Source organism: Electrona antarctica, assembly GCF_951216825.1.
Source record: "Electrona antarctica genome assembly, chromosome: 12".
In the NCBI taxonomy this organism is placed as follows: Eukaryota; Metazoa; Chordata; class Actinopteri; order Myctophiformes; family Myctophidae; genus Electrona; species Electrona antarctica.
The window spans coordinates 42,678,182-42,696,257 of NC_136793.1; the positions used below are offsets into that span (position 1 = coordinate 42,678,182).

The following is an 18,076-nucleotide window of genomic DNA, read 5'->3' on the forward strand; positions in this document are numbered from 1 at the left end:
TGGCCGTGGTCGAGAACATATTTCTTCAAAAGCTCATAAAGAATTCTAAAATGTCAATTCCCTTCGCATAATTCCCCCCTCTTTCAATCTCAAATGACAATCTCATTCTTTTCATCTGTGCTGCTTTGGTTCAGGGCCAGGCAAGATCGAGCCCTTTGTGCCAGCAGTAGAGAAGAGACTGTCAGGCCTGGCACAAGGCTGGTAATGTAGAAGAACTACATTCTAATAATATGAGGGGCCCAAGAGTGGGCTGCACTGATCCATCCATATCACTGCCTTTAGCACAAATGTTTCCACCTGGACTGAACCTCAGTCATGGCTCCCTCATTCTCCCGTCAACACTTCCCAGCAACGCGATCTTTCGACAACTTGCAAAAGTATACAGAAAAATAAATCACAAGTTTGCAGTCCAATTTTCCTCTGTGAAATTGTGTACAACTGTAGATCTGTTATCAAATAATTGATAGAATTCTCCAATACCATGGGTTTGTGTGACTGTGTGTGTGTGTGTGTGTGTGTGTGTGTGTGTGTGTGTGTGTGTGTGTGTGTGTGTGTGTGTGTGTGTGTGTGTGTGTGTGTGTGTGTGTGTGTGCGCGTGTGTGTGTGTGTTTGTGTTTGTCTCCAAGGTGTTTTCATGTTTACTGTACAATACCAGAGTGGAGAGTGCCTCTTCACCTCCCATCTATCTCTATTCACAAGGGGGTACCACTGCATCAGAACACCGCCTGGCTGTTCCTCCAGTCGGCCCAGACTTTATTTCCAGGCAAATTACACAATCACCTTCTCAACATGCAGGTCAAAAGAGTTATTTATTTTTAACACATATTGATGTTTATTTACTATTTAGCTTCAATGAAACCTGAGATGAGATTCTGCCTTTAATGACTGTCTGAAAAGAATCCGAGATAGATACATGTATTTTTCTAAATCTGATTGTGCACGACACTGGCACACAACCAAGTATAAATCAGGCTTTACTTGCAGTCAGAGGAAAAAACTAAAAGGCGTAGGTGCTTAGTCTCTCAGAGGCCAAATTACTGCCCTGCACAAATACACACACGATTAAAGCTAGGGCATCAGATAAATAAGGGACACCTTCATATTTACATACTCTTATAGACAACAATATCAGTTGCTTTTCATGTCCTGAAAGGGTGTCTGCTAGTACACTCTGCTAGGTACTAGCAGAGTGGATACTACACAAAATATGAGTATTTCTGCCAGGAGTGGAGGAGGTTGGAAATGCTTTCTATTGTTTCCGATTCAAAGACTTTTCCAGCACACTGGAGCTTCATCGGTTGCATTATTCTAAAAATAAGTAATGTATGGAATACGGGAGGTTAGCGCGATGTCACCCAAATGGAATATTCTCATTGTTCCAGTAATACTTTGGACTGAAAAGATGACAGTCTATCAAATGTTAATAGTAATGTTGTTGTTAGCATTCTATTTAGGGCTATCATCACAAACCATTACTAGAGGACACAGAGGGTAATTACCACCATCTCTGTAAAGACAAAACGCATCTGCCAGTGTGCAAATCACCTCCTACATAACCTTAATATTCCATACTGTGACAGAGCAACTGCCAACTCAAATTTGTGATAGGGAAGCCATCAGCTTCTTCAAACAGTGCAGTTTTATTCGCAACATGAATGAAACCGTGGTAAAAAATATATATATTATGCTAATCCAGGGTGCTGTGGAGGCTATGTCCAATTTAAGTAAAGTGCCCTGATGTCATAATAATGATTATTATTTATTTGTATAGCACCATTCATACAAAACATGCAGCTCAAAGTAACGTACAACATTTACATAGCCCCTGAGTGGCGTGTTTTTTTCCACACACACGCACCACATTCATTTTCTACAGAGCAGGCGCAAAGCCACGCAAAGGATCTCGGGATTGGGAGCGGAGCAGGCGGGGGAAGCGTAGAGAGCCGTGAAAATTCTTCAGTTCTGCTGAGAGTTATGCAAATTACAAGAGTGCTCAGGCAGGTGCCAACCAATCACCACGTAGCAACCGTTTTCACATCAAGTGAAACTCGACGGTTGGTCTGCTGAATGCAGTCACGAATATTGATAATAAGTTAACAGTCCTGTTCAGGACGTCTGCTGCAATGACACCGAGGCCGATCTATCGGGAAGGTCCCACTGCTCTGGGCTCTGGACCTGGAACACAACACAACTCCCCTATAAGGTGACATAGGCTATTCATGTCTGACAATGCAAACAATGCTTGGTGCGAATGGTATGCCAACTATATAACTATAACAATAATTAAGTTAGCATCCACACTGAAGAACGCTAAAGTTATGTGAACACAGAGGGAGAGAGGGGATATTATAATAATCTGACTGATTATTAATTATAATAATCAGTGCACTTGGCAGTGATTGGCTAGTGGCCTTTTTGAGTGGCAGTCGGGGCAAACGCTCTCTCAATGATTTACTATTCTGTCCATATCGGATTGCAACTCGAACGGGGCCGAGTCAGCTAAGCGAACTTCGCAACGTTCGACACAGCAAGCTCGGTGGTGTCTCCCGTGGCTCAAGTTCGATTGAGACGGCGCCCCTCCGTTGTGGTCTAAAACTGTACTTTATGCCCTACTACTAGTAGGAGGGGGGCGTGAGTCACTTTACTCAAACGCAAAGAGGATTCCATGCTCGCATCCGGATCACAGGAGCTAATTCGCTTTTCAGTGATCTCTATTTCTATAGTGCATTTACTAGTGCTTTACTATATGTGTCACATTCACCCATTCATACCCCAATAGTGGAGGCAATCATGCAAAGACACCAACATTCATTAGGAGCAGTTTGTGAAAAATTAAGTTTATACATCAGTTGCTGATGCTGTTCTGGCAGACTGAACTAATTCTATGCACGGTTCAAGGCTAACAACACTAACACTAGGCTACCAGCACAGTTAGAATCGCGGATAAGAGGATATCAAAGAGTTCTGTCCCTGCAGCAGCAAGTAGGCCTACACTCGTCCTCTCAGAGCAAGACATAAGGATGGTGCGGAATCAGATATCCTGGCACCAATACATCAGTTTGGATAAGCCATTATCACAGTGGAATGAGTGAAGGAAAAGCCTGGGGAACATGATGATAACTTTTAAGATTGTTACTCTTCTCGCAGCCAACATCAGTATCGGCAATTATGCAGGTGATCTGTCCCGATTTTTAACCACTTACCCACTGGTATCCCTATTTTGGCCATTTTATGTCATTACTGTAAAGGCGGAACTGTTAGTACTGATCTACAGTACAAGTTCACAACACGTAGAATGCTGGAGTGACAAGTTTACATGTATCATACTGATTTTATATCATGTCATTCCATAGCTATAATTGGCTTCCAAAATTGCGGAAAGCCTATTTTACAGTAAAAGAAAGGCAAAAGTTATGAACGCATTGTTTGATCTATTCTAATTTGTAATCACAAATTATTTCATTTATTTTGCCCAAAACGTCCCCAGACGTCTTTATAATAGCGTTAAGACTCCAATGCTACAAATGTCACTGTTTATTGCAAAAACATGTAAATTAGGTACACATAATTTGAGTTGTATGGCAATGAGTTTCAAACTGGTTTTTAAAAAAAACTGCTGCAACCCACAACTTATATGTATTCCCTTATACGTTTTGTTATGAGTGGAGCACCCCTTTCTAGTGTCTTTTTTTAACTTGCACAAGTGTGCAAGTGTCTCACGACTTCATTAAGTTCAAGCCAATCGTGTGAGGCTATGTTGTACTGTGATTGTCCTCTCTGTACGGTCATTACTTTCACACTGATTAGTGCCCATGATGCTGCCAGAGCTGATTGGGGACGCACACACCGACTTTCCAATTACAACAAGTACCACCTAGTCAGTGGCCACAGAGTACTTGTCTTCATTTACATTTAAACTTGGTTGTAAACAACTGATTAGGCACTATAGACAGTCAAGGAAATGGTGTTGAAGTCTGTTCTGTGGAGTCTTTCAGTAAGCAGTAAGGAAATATACAGACATGCTCAATTATTCATACTAGAATTCGGCTGGTCTCACTCTAGCGCCAAGCCACGCCATTCAGGTGGCCAGTGTTCTGTACCACACTGTACTGTACCGTACCGTACCGTACCATACTGTACTGTTCCATACTGTACTGTAGTGTACCGTACCATAGCAGACTGTACTGTACTGTACGGTGCCGTACTATACTGTACTGTACTGTAGCAGACTGTACTGTACTGTAGCAGACTGTACTGTGCTGTAGCAGACTGTACCAGACTGTACTGTACTGTAATGTACTGTAGCAGACTGTACTGTACTGTGCTGTGCTGTGCTGTACTGTACCATACGGTACTGTACTGTACAATACTGTGCATGTACCGTGTGTGTGTGTGTGTGTGTGTGTGTGTGTGTGTGTGTGTGTGTGTGTGTGCGCGCGCGTGCACACACAGTGGAATGGGGTGTGGCCTAAAATGTGATGTAATTTGCATCACTGTGAATGTTGCACAATAACATGGTTTTTCATGCAAATGCAAACTGTACAGTAATTATGACAGTTGCATGGATGAAAAGTAGTGCGTTATGTCTGGACAGGCATGCCTGTGCCTGGTGAGATGTGGGCAAACGGTGTGGTTTGGTAGGAGAAGGCGGACAAAGGAAAAAGGGCAAAGATTTTCTACTCATTCCTAGCAATAACGTACCGGTTAACAAACCGCCTAATGCAAAGAAAGCACATAATGTCAAGGCAAAAATGCAGTGGTACTTTGAAGACCTTCAATTCTGTCTTCTAATACTAGCATACCACTCTGAATCACACAGAGGTGCAGCACTCCCATTTTAACATAATTTCCACAATCAATCAACCAAACCACAAAGAAGTCAATGGGCCTTGACAATATGTACCTGTCAGATCATTGCCTCTAATGCATTAAGCTCTGACGCTGCTGATAAACGCTGACAGCTCCACACTGTGTCGAAGGCTCCGCTCACTCAAGACGCATCGTCAGCCTTTTGTCCAGCCACCTGTGTGTAATTACTCAAATAAAAGATGCAGAACAAATGGAAATGATTTTTGCTCATATTTTAGAGGCAGGAAGGAAAGAGAGACCTGGATGGAAATGGCAACAAAAAAAAGGTTACACCGGAACAATGCACACATCAAAGTTTCTAGAAAATACAAGCTGCATTGTTTCTGACTTCTTTGTGTGAGTGTTTTGGGCCAGGACCTGCTTAAAATATAGATTTCCTCAACTCACTGTGACTAGGCCTGGTTATATTACAGGCTAATTAAAAATAACTACAAAGGTGCAGTGGAGTCATGTGTCTGACACACCATGTCAAACTGTAATCTCTCTCTCTTATAGAGTATCAACTATGAGGCAAGTCTGATGTGTTATTGTAACTCCCTCCTTACTGGCCTACCGGCATGCGCACTCAAAATGCTGCAGCTCGCCTAGTTTTTAACCAGCCAAAATTCTCACAAGTCACTCAACTCAATCTTCTTCTCCGCTCCCTCCATTGGCTCCCGGTCGCTGCCCACAAAGAGTGCAAAACTCTGATACTGGCCTTCAAAGCAACCAAAGGTATGGCACCGCCATATCTTGCAAGTATGATCGCACGCTACAAACCCTCTCGAGTGCTCAGATCAGCCGACGCAGGGAAGCTGGAAGTACCTTTGCTAAAAACGCTCCACACGTCCCAAACTCTTCTCCCTTCTGGCTCCAAAACTATGGAATGCACTTCCCATTACAATCAGAACTGCAGATTCACTCCCAATCTTCCGTCGCAGTCTGAAAACGCACCTCTTCAGACTCCATCTTAGCCCATAGCACTTGCCGTAGTACTTGCCCTGGCCTCGACCTCCTACAGGCATATGCACAGGCTCAACTTATGTAAGTTAAATAGCACTTTATGTAGACATAGCACTCTATAGTGTACACGTATGGTTTCCTTAGATAGATATTCCACTGTTAGGTTCTTAAGCTTACGTAGGATTCATGATGACTATTTTTGTATGTTTTGATGTATTACCATGTTTTTTGTTCTTGCTTACTGTAAATCGCTCTGGATTAAGAGCGTCTGCCTAAATTGTAAATTGATGTAAATTGAAAATGTAGTACCGTACTACCATACAGCCTGAACGAGCCCTTAGCTTTTCTGGGCATAGAGGGGCGGAACAAACTAGCGCTGGAAACCGCCGCCAACTTCCTGTTGGTTCCCCAACATACTGTATGTTCATACAAATGTTAGGGTCTTCATTTATTTGAAGAATAAAACGAAGAAAAAAACCCTCCTTTGCCAGTGATCACCCTCTTTTGACAGTGATCACCCTCCTTTGACAGTGATCACCCTCCTTTGCCAGTGATCACCCTCCTTTGCCAGTGATCACCCTCCTTTGCCAGTGATCACCCTCCTTTGCCAGTGATCACCCTCCTTTGCCAGTGATCACCCTCCTTTGCCAGTGATCACACTCCTTTGACAGTGATCACCCTCCTTTGCCAGTGATCACCCTCCTTTGCCAGTGATCACCCTCCTTTGCCAGTGATCACCCTCCTTTGCCAGTGATCACCCTCCTTTGCCAGTGATCACCCTCCTTTGCCAGTGATCACCCTCCTTTGCCAGTGATCACCCTCCTTTGCCAGTGATCACACTCCTTTGACAGTGATCACCCTCCTTTGCCAGTGATCACCCTCCTTTGCCAGTGATCACCCTCCTTTGCCAGTGATCACCCTCCTTTGCCAGTGATCACCCTCTTTTGTGCCAATGTTGGCACCGGTGCCAAAGGTTGCCTACCCCTGGTGTAGATCATCCTATCAAAGGTTGCCTACCCCTGGTGTAGATCATCCTATCAAAGGTTGCCTACCCCTGGTGTAGATCATCCTATACGCCAGTCCCGACAGCTTGCAACTGATTGGCTAGTTCCATTCCACAGCCTGGCGGACAGAGTATGTAGATCTCTGATTATAAATTCACAAACATTTGTCTGACACGGTTATTGAGGACCGATGATGTGAAACAAATACAGGGATGGAGTTCCTTGGGCAGCTGGCAGTGCGCACAAGAGATTTGACACTTATCAGTGTAGTAGTTTGCGATGTTAGCCGTTGACAGGAACACTTAAAGAAACACAGAAACACAGACAGGGGTGAAAGCAATGCACTGCCCTTCCACCTTCCGGCCTGGCATAAGAAACTAAATGCCTGCGTTTTTTAGTTTTTGCATGTCTGTGATTGTTGTGGGCGACATACAGGATGGCTACTTAAAGGCCAATAAAGTGCCTGAGTGCATTTATATTCTGTTAAATGTACTGGTTAACTTAAAAGCCTCCATGCAGGACATTAATATCTAATATAGCGTAATGCTGGCGTGGCATTTTATTTTTTCTTCAGAGAAGGCTCCTACACTAATAACATTTCTATTAATGAACTGTAGTAATTATGCACTGTAAACTACAGAGTGTTCGGGGGGATTTTTTACACTTTCAGAGTTAAATTAGGTATACACCAACCAACCACCTCATTGTCCATAGTTTTAAAATACATTGTGATACAATAGCTTTTATATTTCTCATTTCTCTCTATAGTGTAGCATGGAAATGTCCACTTAAAACAAATTCTATAAAAAGGAAGTTGTTAGCAAGCTTACAGTAAAGTGTATCACTGTTTTATTAGGGATGGGGGTGAACTAGACATGTACTGCATGGGCAATTTCTTGTAAAAAAGGATAAATCTGCCATCCTTTATGGCAGATAATTAGCACGTACAGTAGTTAATAACACTGTTCTGCGTGTTTAACTTAGTTGCCTCAGCAGTGTGCAAATGAGAGCATGTAAAGAACACTAGAGCATACGTGAGTCAGCGCACCGTCAATTTGGACTTGATCATGGACTCATTTAACGTGAGCCAGAGTGCATATCTCAGCAGTTTGAGAGTTTCCCCTGTCCTGCTGCAGCACACTTAGATGATGCTACATGATGATAAGAGCGGACCGTCATTCAACCCCAGCAGTTAACCCCCTTCAGACAGATTCATGAGCAGCGGGCCCTGAGTGCTGACACCACTATAGGCTGATGAGACAGCCCAAACACTCATTAGCATATTTATCAATTATTACAATGAACATCCCCCGACCCCAGCGTCCCCCAGTTTGAGCTTTTACTGTAGATTTAATCCCATCAGTTTCCCTTAATCAGGAAATGTTATTAAAGTAAATGAGAGGTCAAGCGCTATGAAAAGAGTCAATTAACACAGTGCTGACGTGCCTTCTGAAGAAATTACATAATATTATATTAATAATGAATAACATTTTGGGGTGAAATCAGAAATCCCCATCTATTGACACATTGACGCGTTCACCATTATCCATTTCTCTCAGAAAACACAGGATTTACATGGGATATCCTCATATTGGACCTATAGGATCAACCTGCATTGGTCCCATTGACATCACATTATAATGTATGGTCTGGCCCTGTATGGTCATTTGTCGCTATTCATGCCAGATCAGATTCTGTACTAGATTACTTTCTGTATATGACACTGCTTCAACACCTTCAGCATTATGAGTTCACCACAGTTAGTAAAATATACATTAATCATGCAAAAGAGTTGTGTATTTCAACAAACAGCCCATGATTTAACAATCATTAGGATATTAGGATTAAGGTGTAATAAATGTCTCAAAGAAAGGTTGTGTCGTATCAGGAACTGACAGTACAGGGGTTGGGAAGCAGCCTCTACCTCCTCATAACATATTCATTGAACAATCAAAGGTGAAAACTTCAATGTATTCCTACCTACAAACCTAATGCTGAAGACTGATTGATTGTAGCCCTTTTCTGGTCAAGGTAGTAACTACATACCAGATGGGTCTGAAAACATAGCTCGTATTCTGCTGTTACTATGTTTTTTCCCCTTACCCTTCTCCAATATGCAGTATGCACACACCAGACAAAGCTGGATTGGAAAAAGAAAAAGGAAATATGCACCTCTTCTTTACCAGGTGTTGCACATGTATCTGTAAATTGCACCAGAGAATGCTCAGAGAAAAGCCCTGAGATATCCTTGATTAAATATTAAGCCCAAACCTAGGATAAGTTAATATGCTTTCCAGGTCTTCCCTCCCTAATAACACAAATAAACACGACTGCAACAAGCTACAGATCATTCCTTTAACCTTTTAAGACCCTATACAGTACACTTCCTCCTAATTACGACGAATAGCAAAAATATCATTTCACGTGAGCTTGTAGAGCTTAAATTAAATACATATAATGATAAAATAAAATAAAAAGTAACCTATGCCCAAAATAGGTAGGCTACGCCAGGTTGTAATTTGTTAGACAGGGCGAAATGGCTATTTGGAGCATTTTATTTTGTAGTTTCACTCTCAAACGGAAAGATGTGCGTTTTTGAATAGTATTTCTGTAATCAAAACCACCTGTTTGGAGGACGACGCAGCAATGGGAATAAAACAGGTGAATTTTATCACGATTCATTAATATGCATGTGAGCCTCGACACATCATCACGCAGCATGTTTTTTGTTCAAAGGAAGTAATTCAAATTAGATTTGTATTGACTTTTGATGTAAAAATACACAAAAATTAAAATGTTTCCTTTTTTTGGCATCCATTGTTAGGTATGCTGATGACCACGGATATGGTCTAAAAGTGTGAAAAACGTATTTTTCATTCCAGTGTCAATTGTGGCCTATGGGTATTAATCATTTGGATTAGAAAGGTTCGATTGATTGATTAGATTTCATTCAAGATGTTCAGAAGCTATAAACATTAAAGATCAGAAGAATTCCAAACCACAAGCCAAAGAGGACATTGGCATGAGTGTGATCATCCCCATGATACCAGTTGAAAAGATATTTTTGACTGAAGATTGCTATATCATTGCAATCTCCTGAGATTACAAACTGAGGGCAGTTACCCTCACTGTGTACAAAATAGCCTGCAGTAGAGTCTCACATCCAAAGACAATTGTGCAATTGTCTTTTAATCCACTGGCTTCCATTGCATTTCTCCCTTCTGGGCAGATTTAAACCTATTAATTAAATCTATTAATTTTACATTTCTCCTCACTTTCTCTTTGCCGGGCCCTCTCCTGCACAAGGGCATCAGTTTCAACTCTTATCGGGAATGCCAGGGGCAACAACAAAATATCAACACCCTTGCAAACCCTCTCAACTGAACTGAGACCTAATCTGCCACCCGGGCGGAAAGTCCCATGATACTACTGGACTCTATGACGGGTTAATACATTGTTTGAAGAATGGAATGCTGTATCTTCTTGAAAACAACAGACACAAGTACAAGTACATGGCAGAGATACTTAAGTTGTCCACTTTCTGGACTATCCTTGTTTCAGCCCATTTTGGAGCTTAATTAACCAGAAGGGTAAGAAGAGCACAGGGTTATTTTAGCAGCGTTTTTCCACCGGTTTTCAGAAAAAGGCGTCCAGTCCTTTAAATGGATAAACTCCCACGTTCTCGGCTGATACTAACAATAAGCCTCTCCGACCGACCTACTTACATATAGAATGAGGGTGGCAGTAGTATAGGAATAAATTGGCAACAATAGATAAAACATTATATTTGAAAATGAATCGCAATACAATGCTGTTCGATGATATAAGAAGTCACATTTTAAATATTTGTCAAATCTCTATCCCAGGCCAATACCATGGTTGTCAAGACGGTGTCAAAGCAGACCCACGACTGTTATATATGTAATCATGGCTTGATTAGATATCAAGCGGCTCAAGCCATGATATTGCTCTGTAATTTTTCATATTGCTCTGTAATTCTTCACACACCGACTTGGTCCGCTTGTTTCCAAGAGTGCAAGGTCAATTCTAATCACTAGTCACATAAGGATTTAAAGTGTGGAGCGTTGTGAGCTTGTAGATCTGCTACTTTTGCCAAATGTTGCCCCCGGAATAGACATGCTGGTGTTCCAAGTGATTAAAGTTACATTGTTGTCACATTTAAAATTGTAAATAGATTTGAAAAGTCTAGCCAAAATTGTCACTGGAGAAAAGATTGATTTACAAACTTAATTAAAAACCTCCCTGACTTATTAACCACGCAATGATGTTTAGCCAACAGTGACTCAACTATTCATGTGCTGAAAAGTTCAATAGTGTTTCAATTACTTTAGAGAACATGTAAGACAAACATATTATATAATATAATAAAATATTATTTTTGTTATTGGCTTTTCTGGCTTTATTGATAGTTATAAGGACGGACAGGAAATAGGTAGGGACAGATGGGGAGAGACATGCAGCAAAGGTCGTCATGTACAGGACTCGAACGCACAACGTGCTGTCATGCCAGAGCCTATTATGTGGCATGCGCCTGGACCGCTAGGCCAGCGGGCCTATCTATGTTTTTTTTATGTTTATGTACAGTTACTACAGTATACAGCTAAAGCTGTGAAGAGACAATGAAATGTATATTGTGCCTTTTTTACCTTTGAACAGAGCACAATAACACCCTTTTGGTTAATTTCTGATTGATAATGTGTTTCAGCATATTACCTGATTGGCAAGAACCAGAGCCAAAAAGGGGTTCTATGAAGCTTATTTCACAGAGACTAATTATGGTAATAAGAAGATCCAATACAAGACCTGACTCTTCTGACTGATATTTCAAAGTTGAATTCAAGGCTAGACCATGTTACTGAGGTTGGAGGTCAGATGGGGGCCACTGCAATAAAGATTCTGATTAAAAATGAATTGATGGTGATCGATATAATTTGTTTCTGGGATAGGTTTAGCTCATCCAAGATCTGATTCAAGTCACAGTTTCTGAAATAATGGGAGTGTGCTACAAGCATCCTACTAAAGCCATGCACTGCATACAGGTAAGTGCTTGTGAAAGTATGAAAGTGCTGCTGGAGAAGCAATTATGGGGAGCCACGTCTGTCATCCACCTTATTCCATCAAAAAGGATCTTAAACTGCTGTCAGATCACATCACTAACTTGGCAATATGTCAATCACTAAACACTGCCAGTTCCCTGATGGTATTTAAGGAAAGATGCTAATGTCTCAATGTCATGGAGAGGGTGATTGAAATCTACAGTCAACATTCTAATGAGAATTGAATGGTATAGGGGGGGCAGTGGTATCACGAACGGAATGTAGGCCTACTGCTGTTGTGTTGTCATATGGACTGACTGGTGTCAGAAGTACACACACACACACACACACACACACACACACACACACACACACACACACACACACACACACACACACACACACACACACACACACACACACACACACACACAAATATGGGATATTTATTTAAAAAAAGTAACACCCATGTGTTTAAACGTCCTAGCTATGTATGTTGTCAACATTATTTTGTTTTTCCAAAAACTGTTCCTGCCCACAGTGCCCAGCCCAACACCAAGAACTGTCTACACCTATATATTTCCATAGCCTATACATTGCCTTATTGATTTAGAGAACCCGTAATGAAGCATCTCAGTCTGAAGGAACACAAATTACATAATTTTCTAATGAAACAGTATATAGCTCTATAGCTTAAGTAACTTTTATATCAAGGCATATAAGAATAGCATAACAACCTAGTTGAAAAATGTAACACATTCAAATTAATGGGATGTAAAAATGTGCTTACCTCCTGAAAGTAACACGATTGATTGAAGTACAAGGTGCAACATGTTTCCTTTCGCCTTCTTTTTCTTTCCCCCCTTTTTTATTAAAACAAAACAAAACTAAAAAAAAGGTTTAGTTTTGTAAACTGCTTATTTGAAAGGACAAACTGACTTGCTGCAACATCTTCAACAATTTGTGTAAAAAGGTCGCGCCAGCTTCAAACCACTCAGCGTGAGCAATCGCTAAATCAAATTAGTCTATAACAAGTGCAGTGCGGGGGGGATGTCAGGCCCTCTCACTAATTGGCATAGTAATTATACTTATGGATGACTCTGAAAATGTCAAGAATTGTTGTAGGCTAGATCAACTTGGTCGCAGCTTTGCAGCGCTCTTTTACGCATTTTGGCCAATAACGCGCTCGTTATTTCGTAATTGAAAACTGCTTAGACCCTTTGGCGGAATGTCTTTAATTTCGTCCAGATATATAAAATCTATGTTGATGTTCAATGCCCGTTTCGCTGATCAGTTAGTCGTCTCTGCATCCTCCGCATTAATCACCAACCGCAGCTGGTTCCCCAAGTTGTCTCGGCACTGAGTGTAAGTCCAAAAGTGTTCAAATAATACAAGATACTCCTGTCCGGCATTGTGAAAATAAGTCCCGTACAAGAAATCAAGTTCGAGCTATAAAATGTTCGTTAAAATATATGTCCACAGTTCCACACAGGTATCCATATGCGAGAATATGTCCACGCAACTCGTTCACCCACTGTGCTGGGCAGAGTTTTCATCTCATGCAGGCAGCGGCGCGCAATATTCAATTACTTCTCATTTGACTTTGGCACAAAGTATAGTCGCGTGTTCCGTTTAAAGTCCGGCATGCATTCTTCCTTGTCTGTGTTTTGGCAGGCACCCGTGTGCAGGAATAAGTATGAAGCGTAGTATGCATTCTCATTTCTCAACCGTCCAATGTACGCCGAGAGAAGGAGCCTGTGTACAGTGTACTGTACAAGTGACAGGACTTGGCACATTTGGTCAAGGGGCGTGTAGCGTGGTCCGTGGTGCCAGTCCCCGAGTTACGCTGATGATCACAGGTGTGTGGCAAGACAGTGATGGGAAATAAACAAGTTAACAACGCCATCTTAATTATTATATGTATTAGGAAATGAATTTCCTTTTCCAAAGAGATACCATGCCTTTAAAGTTTAGCCTTTTCATTAATTGACTTACTTTTCCTTTCATGTCGATACGTTGAATTATCGAGGCATGCAATGCTTGCACTTGGCAGACACTAGCGACCCCGTGTGGAATGTTTACTGAATTGAGCACAGTTGAGAAAACGAGACCCACAGTAGGGGAGAGAGAGAGAGAGAGAGAGAGAGAGAGAGAGAGAGAGAGAGAGAGAGAGAGAGAGAGAGAGAGAGGAGAGAGGAGAGAGGAGAGAGAGAGAGAGAGAGAGAGAGAGAGAGAGAGAGAGAGAGAGAGAGAGAGAGAGAGAGAGATTCTTCGATTTACTCAAGTCAATGGTTGACATTAAAAAAATCAGTAGTAAGAACTAACATGAGACTGTACAAGAGCTATACATTTCCCATTGTGCTTACTGTATACTGTGTACTGTATACTGAATTAAACCATTAAAGCATCTTGTATAGGAATTGTTACCATAATACCAACCTATGACAAGCTATCTTTGTACAGTATACTGCCATACAAACAGCTAATTTCCAATATACTGGCTAACAGCAAACCCAAAATAAATGTGTTTATGGAATAAAATAAGGTCATTTGGCATGACATCTTTGGATTGAAGGTTGCTGTAGAATTCTAATGCGTAGGCCTCACCAAAAATAACTACAAGAAAAAAGAGACATTTGGTTCTTGCTGTATACTTTTTCTTCATTATATATGATAATTTTATTCCACATCAGCTGGGACTCCATAATGTAATTATCGCTACCGACTGGTTTGCCAAAAGTGGAACGAACATGTTCCTTTATAGAAGGTACCCAGCTGAGGGATGGGATCATGGGCATGGCAAATAGCGCCTGTGAAAACTATACAGCTATAAGATGAATCACAGACTGTATAATCCTCCTTTTCATGACAGTCTGGTTCATTGCCCCATTTGCTTCTCAATGTTCTGATGTCTCTGTAGGCTCAATGTGAGCTGAGCATTATATCTGCCAGTATCATGCTGTGGTTATATAGGAAAAGATAGCTCAACCACGTCTATATTACAATCAATGGGCCACATCTTGGCACAGAGTGAAATTGATCAATCAGTAATAGCCATCATTATCATGGAAATGAAAAAGCATACATCGTTTACTTGACAGATTATCATAAACTACTTTCATATACAAAATAAATAAATAAAATTTCAAAAGGCAAATCACAGCATGAATTTTGAGTCTGCAAAAATAAAAATAGCAAGCCCAGTAATTAAGTAAATGTGGAATAACAGCATTTATTCAGACATTTCTTGCATTGGAATCATAATAGGCATATGTATTCAAATAGTCCTAGAAAACCTTAATACACAAACTACAGTCAGAGCCACAAATAGAATACATACTATACTTCGTGTTTATGAAGCTGTTTACATATCTTTGACCTAGTTTGAAATCTCAGCAACCTCTAAATCATAGTAGCAACCACTGCATCGCCAACTGCCCTAATTTTGAGACATGTTTTCAGCTTCAGTCCAAATTCCATCCTTCCCTCAGAGAACGCTCGACTGAATACCCACCCCCCCACCACCCCCCAATGTGTGCAATTTGATCCTGTAAGGAAACAAATTCTCTCATGAACAGCTGCAAAACACATTAGAGTAGGGGAACTAAAAAGCTGGTGTTGGGAGTTGCTTTCCAAGCTGTAATGGTGGTCTGGAATGTCATTCACACAAAGGCTGGTGCCAGTCCAAAAGACATCAGTCCTGACTCCCGTGGCCAGCCTCTCAGACAAAACCCCTCAAGTCCCAGCTACACTGAGGTCCATTCAACTGCTGAGTACGAGACAGAGCACAGATGTCTCAGATTACTTTGTCTGTTAGCTGAAAGTTTTTAAACACACAATACACATTGACCTCCTCTCAGCCTCACACATGGTAAGTCTATTATACCAAAACTAAATGACTGAGACTATAAATGATATACAGTACGTAGCTGCAATAAACCCTGAGTGCATCCCCTTTACTCAGAAGGATGAGAAGTAGATATGATACAGGTGAACATGTGAATAGATAATGTGAAATCGGATAGTCCCAGCTGAATCTAAAATATATTTAATTGTGTATATACTACTACTACTAGCATGATGTTTTGGTCTGCAAACATTTCTGAAGATGTGTTTTAAAGACTTTTGTCCTGAGAAAGGTTTCAAGACTTTAATCTCCTCAAAAAGGTCTCAAGGCTTTCATGTCTTGAAAGGTCCGGATATATGAAATATCACCACATAAAGATACAATGAGCATGAGCATTTTCACTTCGAGACTCTCATTTCCCATATTGCAGTTTGGTTTTCCAAAGTAAATACAAATTTAAATAAATAAAATCCATGCTGTACGCGTTGGAGCAGAAGTTTAGGATATGCAAAATGTGTATTTGAACTTAAACCGCTGAAGTGCACACACTGACAGAGCATTTCTTTTCTACCCTGTGACCTTCACTTTGGTCTCTCTGGGGTGTACTGCATACATACTTGGGTATATATCCTCCACATTATACATAATGCATGTCTCTTGTGGCTGCTATTGGGTGGTATCCTTCATCCATGACCTTAGTTTGCTTCCCTAGCTTGTCCTCCAGTCAGCTACTATAGGCAGACAGGAGGCCCCAAATTCATCATCAGCTTCATTTTGCTTCACAGACTATCAGATCCATGATAGCATTAATAATAACTTCAGATGGCCTGCTTGCCCTCTGTGCCCTGCCCACTCCCACCCTGTGCAGATTATCACCAGCCCATTCACAACCCATTAAAACGGTATTTACTTATCGGGCCACTCTGGGGCCATCATTCTTTTTGCAATGCTGGTGCCCACAGGGAAGGGAAAACATGACCTTCCTATAGCCCACAATGCAGCTGGAGTCACTGGAAGATATACTTCTGATTCCCACATGAATGTATTATTTTATTTATGCTATATATTTATATTTATTCCAGTGCCTCAACATTTCAATCTGCTCTGACTCACATGCTGTAAAAAATACATTATAATAAATACACACAACACAAATAGAATGGAATATAATGAAAATACTATTGTCTTTAAGTTACACATTTATTTTACAAGCAAATGCATAGTGTTAACAACATTGGTTTACTGTTAGGCAGTTATATAACATTTAGTGCATTTCCTTCTATTCAAGAACCATTAGACTTACATGAGAACATAAAGTGCTTCTGGCATCTTATAATGTATGTCCATACCAATAATGCTAAGCTGCACCGTGAGCACACTGTGAGAGTAATTCAATGCAGTATTGTGCCAATTCAATAACCACCGTACCCTGGGAGCGGAGTTTCTGATCGGTGAAGACTCCATATGTGCTATTATTTTTGACTGACAGTTCAGCAGTTGCGATAGCGCAAATGGAACAAGGTGAACCTCTCTGCTCATTCTTTCTTACATAGACAGTTATTTCTTATCAGCCAGGATGTCATGGCTTACTTTGGGCGTGCTTAACTTTCTATGACCTTTCAAAAAAAGGCTGATTATTTCCACCTTCAATCTTCTCTCTTCAATATGCTGCCAGCACAAATGGATATTAAGCCCAGGCCCAGTGGCCTGATAAAATCCTGTTCCCAGAACAGGACTCAGAGAAACCATAGCAAAATGCTCTGCCAGACTGCCACCCCATTATAATTTCACTGCCACATCCTTCATCCACAATTCTAGCACTGTCACCTTTCACCTGACTGTTCCCACCTTTTAATGTGAACAACTGACGCATTTAGTGTGAGTATTGGGATCCTATTTTCTTAAACCCTTTGTATCAGTGGTAATTAACTTCTCCTTAATGCGTTGCCCTCCAAGGACAAATTACACAGCTTTTACATAGCTGCGAACACTTTGTAGTTTTGTTGGGAGTCTCCTTGGAGTTGGCAGGCTCTCCCATGCCTGCAGCTCCCCTGGCAGCACGATTTGATAAAAAAATAGAGAGAATCCGATGGAGCAGGGCTACATTTTTAATAGATTACTATATTACTTGTGGTAATCTGGTAATCAGGAGATCAGAGGGGTCACATCTATCATCCAGGGAACAAATAAAAGTCTGACTGTGTCCCACATCTCTGGAGGAAATGCATGTGAACCAGATGAATGACGGCCCTGTTTCAGAGAAGCTCAATCTATCGAGAACGATTTGTGGCCAACAAAGTAATTTCGATACCAATCTTTCTATTGATAGATTGGGTCCAAATTTAATAAAGAGCCAA

At 41.0% G+C, this 18,076-nt stretch overlaps 1 protein-coding gene across 2 annotated transcripts in view; it reads right to left on the reverse strand.

Moving 5' to 3' along the window:
• LOC306933386 (transmembrane protein 132C) overlaps positions 1 to 13,712 on the reverse strand; it is a 222,321-nt gene extending 208,609 nt beyond the window's left edge. For both annotated transcript variants that reach the window (XM_079515590.1, XM_079515589.1), the window contains exon 1: positions 12,663 to 13,712. In XM_079515590.1, the coding sequence (XP_079371716.1) occupies positions 12,663 to 12,705 (43 nt within the window). In that variant the 5' untranslated portion in view covers positions 12,706 to 13,712. The remainder of the gene's footprint in view (positions 1 to 12,662) is intronic.
• Between the last annotated feature and the right edge of the window lie 4,364 nt (positions 13,713 to 18,076).